The sequence below is a fragment of the Gossypium hirsutum genome, chromosome D06 (assembly GCF_007990345.1).
Source record: "Gossypium hirsutum isolate 1008001.06 chromosome D06, Gossypium_hirsutum_v2.1, whole genome shotgun sequence".
Taxonomy (NCBI): domain Eukaryota; kingdom Viridiplantae; phylum Streptophyta; class Magnoliopsida; order Malvales; family Malvaceae; genus Gossypium; species Gossypium hirsutum.
Window position 1 is genome coordinate 43,489,643 of NC_053442.1, and position 13,379 is coordinate 43,503,021.

At 31.0% G+C, this 13,379-nt stretch overlaps 1 protein-coding gene across 4 annotated transcripts; it reads left to right on the forward strand.

The window, feature by feature from the left end:
- Positions 1 to 20: 20 nt before the first annotated feature.
- On the forward strand, positions 21 to 4,598 carry LOC107900627 (uncharacterized). 4 transcript variants are annotated; one of them, XR_001684986.2, is made up of 3 exons: positions 21 to 497; positions 2,999 to 3,070; positions 4,035 to 4,598. XR_001684986.2 is itself a non-coding variant. In XM_016826296.2 (3 exons), the coding sequence occupies exons 1-3, from the start codon at positions 353 to 355 to the stop codon at positions 1,209 to 1,211; spliced, it is 339 nt and encodes a 112-aa protein (XP_016681785.1). In that variant the 5' UTR covers positions 21 to 352; the 3' UTR covers positions 1,212 to 1,522. The 4 variants fall into 4 exon arrangements, 1 of the variants encoding a protein (XP_016681785.1); XR_005914915.1 differs by having other exon boundaries at positions 4,040 to 4,598; XM_016826296.2 differs by lacking the exons at positions 2,999 to 3,070; positions 4,035 to 4,598 and adding exons at positions 650 to 785; positions 1,154 to 1,522.
- The last annotated feature ends 8,781 nt before the right edge of the window (positions 4,599 to 13,379 follow it).

The following is a 13,379-nucleotide window of genomic DNA, read 5'->3' on the forward strand; positions in this document are numbered from 1 at the left end:
GTTTTCAATTAATGTTTTTTGGAAATCACCAACTGATGCATTTAATACTTGGAGAAAAAGAAAACAAACGGTTACAAGCCATCGATCATCATCTATCCTTACAATTGTCTTTCAACAATTGGCCGACCAAACGAATCCTCGGGGATCATAGAAACAATAAAGAAAACTATCAACAAAGCTAAAGAAAAGGGAAAAAAAACCTAAAACAAGGAAACGAAAGGACCCCAAGCCTGAAAGCGTACTTTCATCTTCAAGAAACTACCATAACCCTTCCTTGCATCAGTGAACCATAGAGGCACTCAAACCATCCTAGATTTCCAAATATAGTCACTTTGTTCCCCAGCCTCCCCGTATGCCACAGAGTTCATCGAACTATCAGTCGCCTTTTACATCCGGACTCAATCGCCACAAACCTACTTTCCCTTTACAAGCCCCCTCCTCTCACGATCAACGAGCCTTTCCACCTTCATCGAGGCTTCCTCCATCCAATAAACAAGGTAATCATATTTTTAACTTTCCATCGCCAACCCATGCGTAGTTTCATTTGCCATTCGAGTTACGAATCTGAACTGTATACTTCTAAATTTGGGCACTCTTCCCTTAATATCTTTTATCAAATTGCTTATGTTCGATCTGTCTTCTTCTGTAGATTTTAGTTTTTTTACCACCGTTAAAGCGTTTTCTTCTACGCAAACATCTCTAAACCCCAGTTCCTCTGTGAATATGACTACCTGTAAACATGCTCACGCCTCTGCCATAATCGGATTCAGAACATTCTCCCATGGGTAAATACACGTTGCCATCACCAACCCTTCTTTATTTCGATAATCCTCGAACTTGATTTATGCAACTTTTGATGATAAAAGGCATCAAAGTTAATCCTAATTACATCACTCTCTAATAATTCCCAACTATCCAATTTTGGCCTTTGCATGACCCTAGATAACTCTCCCAACTGCTCAATTTTTAAGCAATAGCCATTAATAAACACCACTGTGTCTTGTACCCGCTTCCTTATCCCCTCATGAAGAACCTTTGTTTTGATTATACCATAAGGCCCAAAAAGAAATAGCTAATTTTCTGCACATTAACATGCTGCTACTTCCAAATTCCATTACTAACCACTGTTTCCAATTTTGTTCCATATTGGTAGTCGAGAAAACCACTCATACTTCCTGCAGGACTTGCTTCGTGAAGACATAATCCCATAATAGGCTGGACAAAGAGTATTCACTGCAAGCCGCCTTGACTTCAATGCACACAACGTAGGCACAAATTCATTAGCTATTTTCCATAGATTAATACGAATTTTGCTGGGAATATCAATACTCCACAATCTTGTATAAAAACTAATTAGGTTCACAAATTGCAATGTATTATTACCTCCCAGAAAATTATCCCCCTCTGTAATGATCCACTTGTACCCAGTCTTCGTTGTATACTCTCATGTATTATCATCCCTCCAGATCACTTCATTTGTGTGGACACTATTAACTAGTGGAATTAATAATATCCTCTCCAACTGCTCGTCACCAAACAAATCTCGGATAACATCACGCTTCTAAGTAACCACTTTCATATCTATTAGATATGAAACCGTAGTATATCTAATAAAAATGTTCTGAAGTTGCACTCTACCATCTCTAGGACCAGGCAACCATGTAATATTCCAAATGTTCACAACTAAACCATCCCCAACCTTCTAGCCTATACCATTCTCTAGCAGCCTTCGGGCCCTCAAAATACTTCGCCAAGTATACGAAGGGTAAGAGCCCAAACATGCACTTATGAAATCCCCTCGTGGATAAAACTTTGCTTTCATTACTCGTGCAAACAAACTATTGGGCTTTGTAACCAATTTCTATCCTTGTTTCACTAATAAGACCATATTAAACTTTGAAAGCTCTTTAAACCCCAATCCTCATTGCGCTTTGAGAATGCACATAGCACTCCAATTGCACCGATGTATACCTTTATTTATTTTCTTATTGCGCCACCAAAACTTGCACATCAATGTTTCCAATTCATGACACAATGTAATAGGCAACATAAATCTAACGAGCTAATAGTTAGGGGTGTCGGAGACTGCATTCCCGAGACTCCATTTCTGTAAATCGAACTTGTAAATATTTTAATAAAAACATTACGAAGTTAGTTGAGTAGTTAATTAGATTTTAGTTAAGTGAATTTGGATGATTTATAAGTTGTTAAGGTGTAGGGATCAAATTGTATAAGTATTAGAAGTTGAATTATAGATTAGAAATTAATTAAAGGGACTAAAGAAGCAATTATACCCTTGTTCCATTAAGTGGACAGCATTAATGATGATTACATATATATATATATGTTAACTTATTATATATTATATGTTATATTATATAATAAGAAATATATATGTATATATATGTTATAATATTAATAAAATAAAGTATAATAAAACAAAACAAGAGAAAAAAAGAGAACATGCAAATTAAAAAGAAAATAAAGAAAGAGAGAAAAGCAAAAGAGAAAGATGCATGGCTATAGGGACCTTAGGGTTCATATTCAAAATTAGTTAGTCAATTTAGTCCCTTTTTGTAATTTTTATATTTTTGGAATCCCGATATTTAGTACTACCCGACTCATGTTGCAATTTTAGCATTGATTAAGATTTTAAATGTTGTTAATGTTGAATAGTTTTAGTATTAGATATTAAATTGATAGATTTTTAAGCTAGAAATGGAAATGGATTAAATTGTAGAACAAATTGTAAATTTTGAGTAATAGGGACTAAATTGTGAAAAAATCAAATTTTAGGGGTTTAATTGAAAATAAGGAGCTAAATTTAGCTTCAAGCAAAATTATTATAAAAAATATAGGATTAAATATAAAGAATAAAAATTAGTCTCGGTTTAGGGACTAAATTAAAATTTAAGCAAATATTGAGTAAAAATTAAAATATTTAATGTGAAATTGAATTGTGTTGTATTGACGTATTTTAATTATTTTAATTCTGTAGCTAACATCGTACCAGAATCCTCGACTAAAAAGGGGAAGGATAAAATCGACGTCGAATAGCTCGAAATCCACGGTTTGTATTTCTATAAACCGAACATAGTTGTTAATTGTTGTATTTTGAATTAATGCATATGGTAAGTGGTTGAGGTGAACATTTTGGCACTTTGATAGTGAATTGAAATTATAGTTGATTGAAATGGATTGAATTGGTATATACATTATGAATGTATTGATTATTTGAATTGAAATGAATAAATGAGTAAATGTGATAATGTGCAAATATGAGAATTGGATATTGGTTGTATTTGAAAAGTGAAATGAAACCCTATTAACTGTATTGGGCTGAGTCAGATATAGATGGCATGCCATATGATAGGAAGAGTTCAAGGATTTCTTTGACTTCGAGTCGATGAGGCACTAGGTGTCAATTTGCTTCGGTTTAACGTATGAGACACTAGGTGTCAATTTATATAGCGCTGGACGCAGTTATTACTTCGGATTTATCTGATGAGGCACTAGGTGTCAAACTTGTGTGTTGGTTGGATCCGTGTATCCGTCCGAGTCCAAGTCGTGTTAATAGGGGTAAATAAATAATAAAGTTTTATAATTGATATTGAAATGACATGATGTGTGAAATGGAAATGAGATAATGGATTGAAAATGAAATGTGAAATATGCTGTGAACAAATGGAATATATGAATTATGTACTCATGAATTGAATATGGAATGGATAATGCCATTGTTTAAATTAAATGTGGATTGATATGTGAAAAGCTATTTATATAGCTAGTGATGTGTATTGAGATATTTGTTAAACAAATCAAATATGATAGCATGTGAAAATTGAATATGGTATGAAATGATATGGTAATATGCACGAAATTGAAATAATAGTATATGGAAATTATAAGCTTAGACAATAGTATGTTCATATAATTCAAATTATGCATTCTTGTACCTTTATGTCTTTAATTGTTCAAATTATAGAAATGTCACTAAGTTTTACTCAGCGTATGGTTTTGTTTTCTGTGCGTAGGTTAGGTACTTCTTTTTTGATCGCTAACTCAGCATCCAACAACAATCTCGGTCTCAAATGTGGTTATGTTTATCTTTTTTAATGGCATGTACGTAGGATGTGTTTGGTTTTTAATGAATTTAGTATATGTGATGTAATTGAGTTTAAGTATAATATTGGTTTGGTATATATATAAACTTATGTTTGTGTTTGGAGCCATAATTTGGCATGTTAATTTGAACCAAGACTTGTCAGGTGTTGTGAATTTAAGTTCATGTTTTAGGTAGATATAAACTAGGTCAAATTGATTGATTTTGGCATGTTTAAAGCTTTGATTTGAATGATGCATGGATGATATGTTTTTATGATATAACATGTGGCACCAATGAGGGTACATTGGTTAGGCATATTAGGTGATGAATTTAGTGTATTTTGGGCATGTTTAATCGTGTTTTCAATAGGTTAAACGATTGGTAATTGAGTTGATTAGTGCCCAAGTAAGTAGGAAATGGTAAACTTGAGTTTAAGGTACTTTTGGGTGCACACGGCCTGGCCACACGAGCGTGTGTCACATATGGGCAACACACATGGGCTTGTGACCCAAGTCAGAGAGTTACACGGCCTGGCCATACGGGTGTGTGACCCCTGCCATTGAAATTTTTCTAACTTTTTCTTAAATTTTTCAAATGTTCTAGATTTAGTCCCGAATCATTTCTAAAGTGATTCTAAGGCCACGAGGGCTTGAATAAGGGACAATATGCATGTTTAATGATGGGTTATGTTATGATTATTGAAATGTTTTGAAATGAATGATTTAGGTTACGTTTACTTGGTAATACTCCTAAATCCTATTTTGGCGATGGATACGGGTTAGGGTATTACAATAAAACATTGCATTGCATAAATCGGGATGACTTGCAAAATGGACATTATGAACACCTTATTCCCCTAATGACAATTTACGCACACTTTAACTATTCATCTTTCTTTTATATCTACAAATCATGCTTTTTTCTACGTCCCACCATCGTTGGCAAACCAATATACCTTTTTGGATTATCTGAGATTTGCATCCCTAACGCTCTTCCTACCTGTTCACGCACCTAATGACCTACATTACCACTGAAATAAATAAACAATTTATCAAAGTTAATTAACTGTCCCGATACCTCTTCATACTCAGTCACCATTGATTTTATTGTGTTAGCCCCCTCAATCGAGGCTTCGCCAAACAAGATGCTACCATTAGCAAAAAATAGATGTGAAATTGAGAACCCACTTTTTCCTACCCTTGCCCCAAAAATCCTCCACTCCCATCTAACCATATCTAACCATATTAAACAACGTTGAAAACCCCTTAGCACAAATGATGAACAAGTATGGGCTCAGAGGGTTTTCTTGCCTCAACCCTCTTGTAGGCCTAAATTCTTCCTCCTAAATCTCATTTGACACCACCGAATATGATACACTAGTAACGCACCTCATTACTAGTGAAATCCATGCATTACCAAAACCTAGTCAACTCATCATTTTTCCAGAAAGACCCATTCAACTCTGTTATAAGCCTTACTCATATCAAGCTTTAAAGCAAAAGAGCCAGTCAAACCCTCATTATTCTTCTTAAAAGAGTGCAAAATCTCGTAGGCTACAAGAATCTTATCAATAATCTGCCTACCCGACACAAATGCACATTGTGTTTTATCAATACAAACACTGAGGGCCCTTTGAAATCTATTAAATACCACTTTCGAGATAATGTTGTAAATCACATTACAAAGGCTAATAGGCTTAATTTGGCCCATGTTTTTCAATGTAGGTACTTTAGGAGTAAGCACAATATTTGCACGATTCACTTCCTCTAAGTCTCTTCGACCATTCAGCACTTCCAAACAGTACTTAGCAACCTCTTCCTTACCACATACCAAAAATTTTGATAGAAAAGTGTTGGAAAACCATCCTTGCTGGACGTCTTGAGTGGAGCCATAGTTTTAATCGCCCCCACCATCTCATCTACTTTAAACTCAGCCATCAATTCCTCATTTAAGCTTTCTAAAATACATGGTTGAACTCTAGTAAGTAACAAATCACAACTTCTCATTGGTATTGATGAAAGAAAATCTTTGAAATAACCTGTTGCTACACCAACAATCTCCTATTCTCCACTAACCCAAGCCCCACTTCCACCCTCCAATCCCTTAACAATATTCCTTTTTTTTCGAGAAGAGGAAAAACTATGAAAGAACGAGGTATTACAATCTCCCATCCAAAGCCAATTGAATCTTACTCTCTGCTCCCAAAACAACTCTTCCCTATCAACTTCCAAATTCAACATCAATTTAACTTCAGTAATCTCTGCCAAGACCTTCTCACTCAACTCTTCTCCGTTCACCTTACTTAGTCTAAAACTTAAATTCATCTCCCAACATTTTTTAAATGATCTTTGAAACCTTCTTCCAAAACACAATTATCATTAAACCGAAACTGCAAATGTCCCGAAGTTGATCGGAACCCCCTACTTCCCTCCGTATCAACTGCAACCGGATAATGATTTGAGAAACTATGTTGGAGATGATTCACCAAAATATCACCCAATCCATAGATATTACCTTTTCATTAATTCCTTTAATGCAAATGTCAAAAACCAAATCACATCAACAATTCCCAAAAGGCCAACATTTGCTTCTCGTCACGGAGATATCCTCACTTTTTTTCGAATGAAAACATCACCTCATTAAAATCTCCCAAAATTAACCACGGCAACCTATTGTTATTTTTCATTTGCCTTAATACATTCTACAATTCCTTTCTAACATGCTCCACAAGGGAACCATAGAAACTTATAAATCTCCAAACCGCCCTATTATCTCCCTCATCCACTTCCATGTCATTAAGCAACTTCAAAAAACTTCTTAAAGAAATGGTCAAACCCTCCTTCCACACTAAAGACAATCCCCTTTTTGTCCCTTCAGCATTCACATTAATTCTATTCACAAAACCGCACTTCCTCCTTATTTGTTCCATACGTCTAGCACTAACTTTTGTTTCAATAAGAAAAAGTAACTGAGGCTGAACTTATCTAAACTTATTTTTCAAATGCGTAACAGTCCGTGACTATCCCAAACCACAGACATTCCAGCTTAACATTTTCATTGTGATCGGTCAGCCTGCTTAACAGCGGCCACTGATATTTCATTAACTACATCTAATTCCATTAAAACATGACTATTCAAGCCTGTAACATCCACATGTTGTACTTGTTGTCTCTTCTTTCCATCTATAAATTCAATAGGCCTCTTTTTCATTTTTGGGTCCACTCCCTTTAACTCATTACAGCCCACCCACATCCTGGCCCATTTCCCATTTCGCTCCTAGTTTGTCGAATGTTTCGACTTCCCTTATTCAAATAACCCTTCAATTCTTTCCCCCTTATCTAATAAGGAAAACCAGTTTGAAAATCACCAAAATTCCTCTTGTCCTTATCCCTATCCACTTCTATCCCAATCCAATTACCATCCCTATAGTCTTCCCTCAGCCACCTACTCACAGTCGGCGTCACCCTCGTTGACGGAGCCCTCAATGACATATCCTATTCAAACACCACCTCCTAAGAATCTAAAGTTAATTTTACCGAACAAAAACATTCCCCATGCTCCAACTTTCCACATATAAAATGGAATAACGATAGCTTTTCATATTGAAAAATTGCATATGTGGACTTATTTTGCTAAAAAACATGTTTTTTCCTCTTTAATAGAAGACGGACATCCATCATCACCTTAAGTTGCATGAAATTCCTCACCCCTTCATTAACAAAGCAACATCATCCTCCAAAAATTGCCCAATAAAGTTTCCAAATTGTCGCACCATCCCTTCAGAAATAAATCCCAACGGCAAGTTATGTACCTACACCTAAAAAGCGACATAAAAAAGAGGACCTTGAATCAGATCCTCACCTCCAATTTATGAAACACAATGAGATGCCTATTAAAGAACCATGACATTCATTACTACCCTCTTTAGATTAATCTTGTTATAAAAATGAAACAAGACTCGTTTTTCACCAATCTCCATAATGCACACTCTTCTCAATGGATGCCATAGATCTGCCAAAGTATTACTCATTGACGAAAAACATAGAACACTGTCCATTAGCACCTGCCCTACCAAACAAAACCTATAATCCTCACCACTTGCAATTTCATCCCCTAACACCTCTACTGGATCTTCCTCATCTATAATATTGAGATTAACCAATTCCTCTTCCATCATTTACACGACCAGAGAAACCAACTCTTTCAAAAAAACCCTAAAACCCTAACCAATTACAAAAACCCTAAAACGTGCTTACCAAGTAGATAGAGAAAACAAACACTTGTGCTATAAAGCAAACTTGTTTTCTATTTTCAATTAATTTGAAAAATTAAAATATTAAAATGTTTATCAAGTCAGCATACTTTGGCAAAGTTTAAAATTTAATCTTTATATTTAAAGGATTAAAAATAAAAAAAAAACTCTTACTTTTTTTATTCAAAGATCCTAATCCAAGCATTAACATCAATAATATTTTTTTTGTTAAAATTAGTCTACTCTCAATAATTGATGTAAAAATATCCATCAAGTTGACAGATTTTGATGGAAAATACTAACAATATAAAAAATAGGAATAGGATTTTCAAATAAAAAAGGATAATATGCTAAAAAAAAGCCCTTAAACTATTATATCTTATCTTGTTTTGAAAAAACTCTTATGCTATTTTTATCCATGAAAGCTTTTGATTTTAATATTAAAATAAAAATATTTTAAAATTTTAAACTAATTTGCATTTGTGGTGATATAAATTTGATGAGAATAGTTTATTAAATAAAAATAAAAATAAAATAATATATTTTGAAAGTAAAACAAAATAATATTTTAAAACATTTTGGGAGTGCTTATATGTTGATGTCGAAAATATATATAATTTCTATTGCATTAACAAGAAATTAAGATAAGAGGTTGAAATTCACATTAGCATAAATGCAAATTAGTTTAAAATTTTAAAATAATTTACTTTAATATTAAAATCAAGATATTTTATTGGTGAAAATATAGGATAGAGGCTTATTTATTTACTAAGAATAATTTAAGGAATTGTTTATATAAAATGAATTAATTTAAGGGTTTTTTTAATATATTAACCAATAAAAATAAGAGAATGCATTTTTAACTTTTAAAACTATATTTTAGCAGAGGGAATAAATTATATTAGGATGATATTAAAAGGTATAGTTTTTAGGCACCAATAAAATAGTGTCACGTCATTAAATTTTAAAAATAACAGTATTATTATACACTTATTTATATCTAATATCTTATTTAGCTTAATTTAATTTAATTAAATTATTTAAAATAATTAATTTTTTAAATTATAAACAAACATTTTTCTTCTAGTACAAATTTTAATCATTTTGTTTTTCTTTTTCATAAGTTAAAATTTTTTTAATTTTTGTGCAACCAATTTATAAATATTAGTAATTCTTGTGCAAATTTTTTTTATGTCTTAACACATAATTTTGGTAATTATTTTAGTCTGAACCTCAAACCTAGAATCCCAAATCTTGAACTTGAACCTTAAACCCTAAGGTTTAGGGTTTGAGATTTAAGGTTTAGGGTTTGAGATTTTAGGTTTAAGGTTTGAGTTTAGGTTCGGGGTTTGAGGTTTAGGCTTTAAGTTTAAGATTTTAGGGTTACCGATTATGTGTTTGGGGTTCATGGTTTAAAGATAGGGTTATGGGTTTAGGTTTTGGTTTTTGGGTTTAGGGTTTGAGATTTTATATTTAGGGTTTAGGGTAAAAAAATACCTAAATTATGTGTCAATAGCATGGAAAAAATTGTTGAAGTGTGATTAAGTAATTGAAAAGGGACCATGAATAATGTGGTGAGAAAGGTCGATAAAATAATTTCTCTATGGATGAGTGCATAATAATAATTTCATATATTTAAAATTTGTTGATGTGGCAAAATTTAATTGGTGCCTAAAAACCTTAATCTTTAAGATCGTCCTTATGTAAGTTATTCCCTCTAGCGAAATCAAAATATATACAAATTTTGAAGTTGACAAAAATATCCCATGTGAAACCATAAATTAGTTCTTATATTTAAAACTTTAAAACTAGTGATTAAATTCCGTAAGAGTTTTTTTTTGTTAAAATTTAATATAATAAATAAATTATAATTTAAATATAAATAAGGATTATTATTTAAATATAAAATAATTTAAATTTAAATAAAATAATAAAATAATTTAGATAACAAAAATAACTTTTGTTAATTTTAAAATTTTAAATAATATTTACGGTGTTCAATAGTTAATTTGAAGTTTACACCTATATATAGATAGATATTAGATATAAGTAATTTTTTATACAATTTCTAAAGGTATAATGATAATTTAACTCTCAATGTTTATATATTTTGTCAATTTGATCCTTATTTTTTTAGTTAATTTTGATTATTAACTTTTCAGAAAGAGTCAAATCGTTTTTTTAATGAAAATGTTGACTAAAAGATGTGTGACAACCCACATGACAGTTCACATGTACTTTTGATATGACACTATTTGTTTTATATGTTATGTTAACAAATAATTTAAAAACTATAAATATATTCAAAAAATTAGCATGAAGTAGATGTGGATTGTTGTATAAGCTACCATGTTCAAAAATTTAACATTTTAGTCTGTGTTTTTGTTTGAAAAAAACAATTCAACTCTTTTTTGAAAGATTTATTGTCAAAATTGACTTTTTTTTTTAAAGATTGAGGGCCAAATTTAACTAAAAAAATAATGATCAAATTGACAAAGAATGCAAATATTAAAGATTAAATTTATCATTATGACATTTCTAAACTACACACAAACTTTTGAAATCCTTAAATGAGAATATAGTATAATTTAATGCATTTAAACCTACAACCTTTTTCAAGAAAGCATGGGTTAGTACGCTTCAAAATAGGTGGTAAAAGTCTAATATAATTATGTATTAGGAGTTAAATTGTATTTTTATTCTTTTTACTTAAAAAGTAGTAAATTAGTTCTTATACGTTAGATAAAAATGTAAATTGGTCCTTATGTTAAAATTTTCTTTCATTTGACATCGACATGAGGTATATGTGGCACGCCACATGGCATTGCCTGGTTATTATGTTAGACACGCTAGTTTTTAACAGTACAAATAGATGAAAATTTTAATAGAAATGATCAATTTACTTTTTAATTTAACGTACGATAAATAATTTGCCCAGTTCTCCGTATTATTTTTACGGTTAATAGATGTTAAAGGAATAAGCAAGGAAAAGACATAATAAGAAAACAATTTTGGTGTTTTAAATTGAGTAAAGTCAAGTATAGAGCAACGAAATGGGACATAAATGAGTAAAAAAATGATGGGGATCTTCTTTGGTTTTTCCCCATAGAAAACAATGTGAATGGCATGCTTGAGTCTTTTAACAGCACCAATGCAATGCTCATACAATCACCACAGGGTTTTCAATAGATTCGTGGGCTGTCGCAATCATATTTGGTTGGCCAAAAGGTGCTTGACTTTTTGGTGTTCCGGTCTGCATTCGATTTAAAGTAAATTAGAAACATTTATTTATAAATCTAAAACTTTACTTATATTTTGTAACCGATTCATCTTATTTTAAATTAATATATCACTCGATTTTCGATTCAACTGGTTCAACCCAATTCTGAATATATTTATTGAGATGTAAACATTTAAATTATGTAGATATATAATTACATTGAATGTAAAACAAATCCAAACCCGAGACTAGTCTCAAAATAACCTGAGCTTGAATAGACTCAAAACTGAAACAATCTGACTTGAATCCACTCAAACCCGCTGAATTTAATCAAATGAATTATAATTAGTCGTACATTCAATGATCTAGTTGAATCGATTTTGTACAAATGTAATGGCATTACATGTATTTATATTTACCTAATTATAAACATAATCGAATTAATTATACTATTAATCATATAACCATTAATCCAATTGAATCTAACTATTTATAAATGTAATCGAATGAATTATACTATTAATCATACAAACATTAATTAGACGAAAATAATCAAATGAATTATATAATTAATCATATATTCAATGATCCAATTGAATCATTTATGTACCAATGTGATGACATTATATCCATACACAGATTCCTAATTACTCAACTGAAAATCTACATATAAATGTAATGGCATAATGGTATACAAAAAAAGGAAATTATGGTAAACAAGCGAAATAACCAAGCAGAAGTTTACATCAAACATTCTCTAGCTATAGCATGGCCATCCTTAGCTGCGCATTTGCCATTAATTTAAGCTTAATGTACCATTTAATCCCAATATATACATATATGTATACTCTAAATCAGGACCTAATTGAAAACATGTATACAAGTTAATGGGCTTACATTTGTACATAAACCTATTCAATTAAACAAATAATTAGTTGATAATAGGATAACTTAATCGATTATGTTAGTACTTAGAGACGTGTCTACGAGTTTACGTGTTTACATTCCTTCATAGATCGATTTAATTAAATTAGTAATTAATCGATTGATTCTATAATTTAATCAATTCAATTATTCGAGAAATTTACAAGATCACATTTATAATTAGAGAAATGGACAACTGATAAATATAAAGGTTTTCAAAATTGGATTAGTTGTTGAATCGGTGTGTCACCAATTTCCGGTCAAATCGGTTCGTCTGGTTTAAGTAAAAAATTTTAAAAAAAATTCATAAAAAATGTATTTAAAAATAATGAAAACTGGTTCAACCATCGGTCTAATTAATTAATTTTTATCTCGATTTGTATTCGTTAACTGGTCTAACTCTTCTTTCTGAACTAAAACCTTGACCGGTTCCAACAACCTTAATAAATACTATTAAAATGACTTGTACACTTTCACAATTTCATTACATTCAGATTGACTGATTCAATAAGGATTTTACAATTAATTGTTTAACTCACTAGATTACATTTGCAAATTAATTATTACTCTTACAATTTACTTGTACATAAATTGATTCAATTGAAATAATTTTAATTATCATTCCATTTTAAAAAATTCAAAAAATTAATTCTAACAGTTTATTATAATTTATTATAATATCCTAAAATTTTATAAAATAATAATAAACTATAAATAATATTATATGTGAAATGAAAAGTATATGATATTAGTAAAGAAACAAAGAAATTTAGAATTGATTAAAAGTTTGAAAAAAAAAGAAACTAACAATTGTGCTAAAAAGACTAACCATTTGGAAAAGAAAGAAAGAAAGAAAAGAAAAAGAGGTTACCAATCGA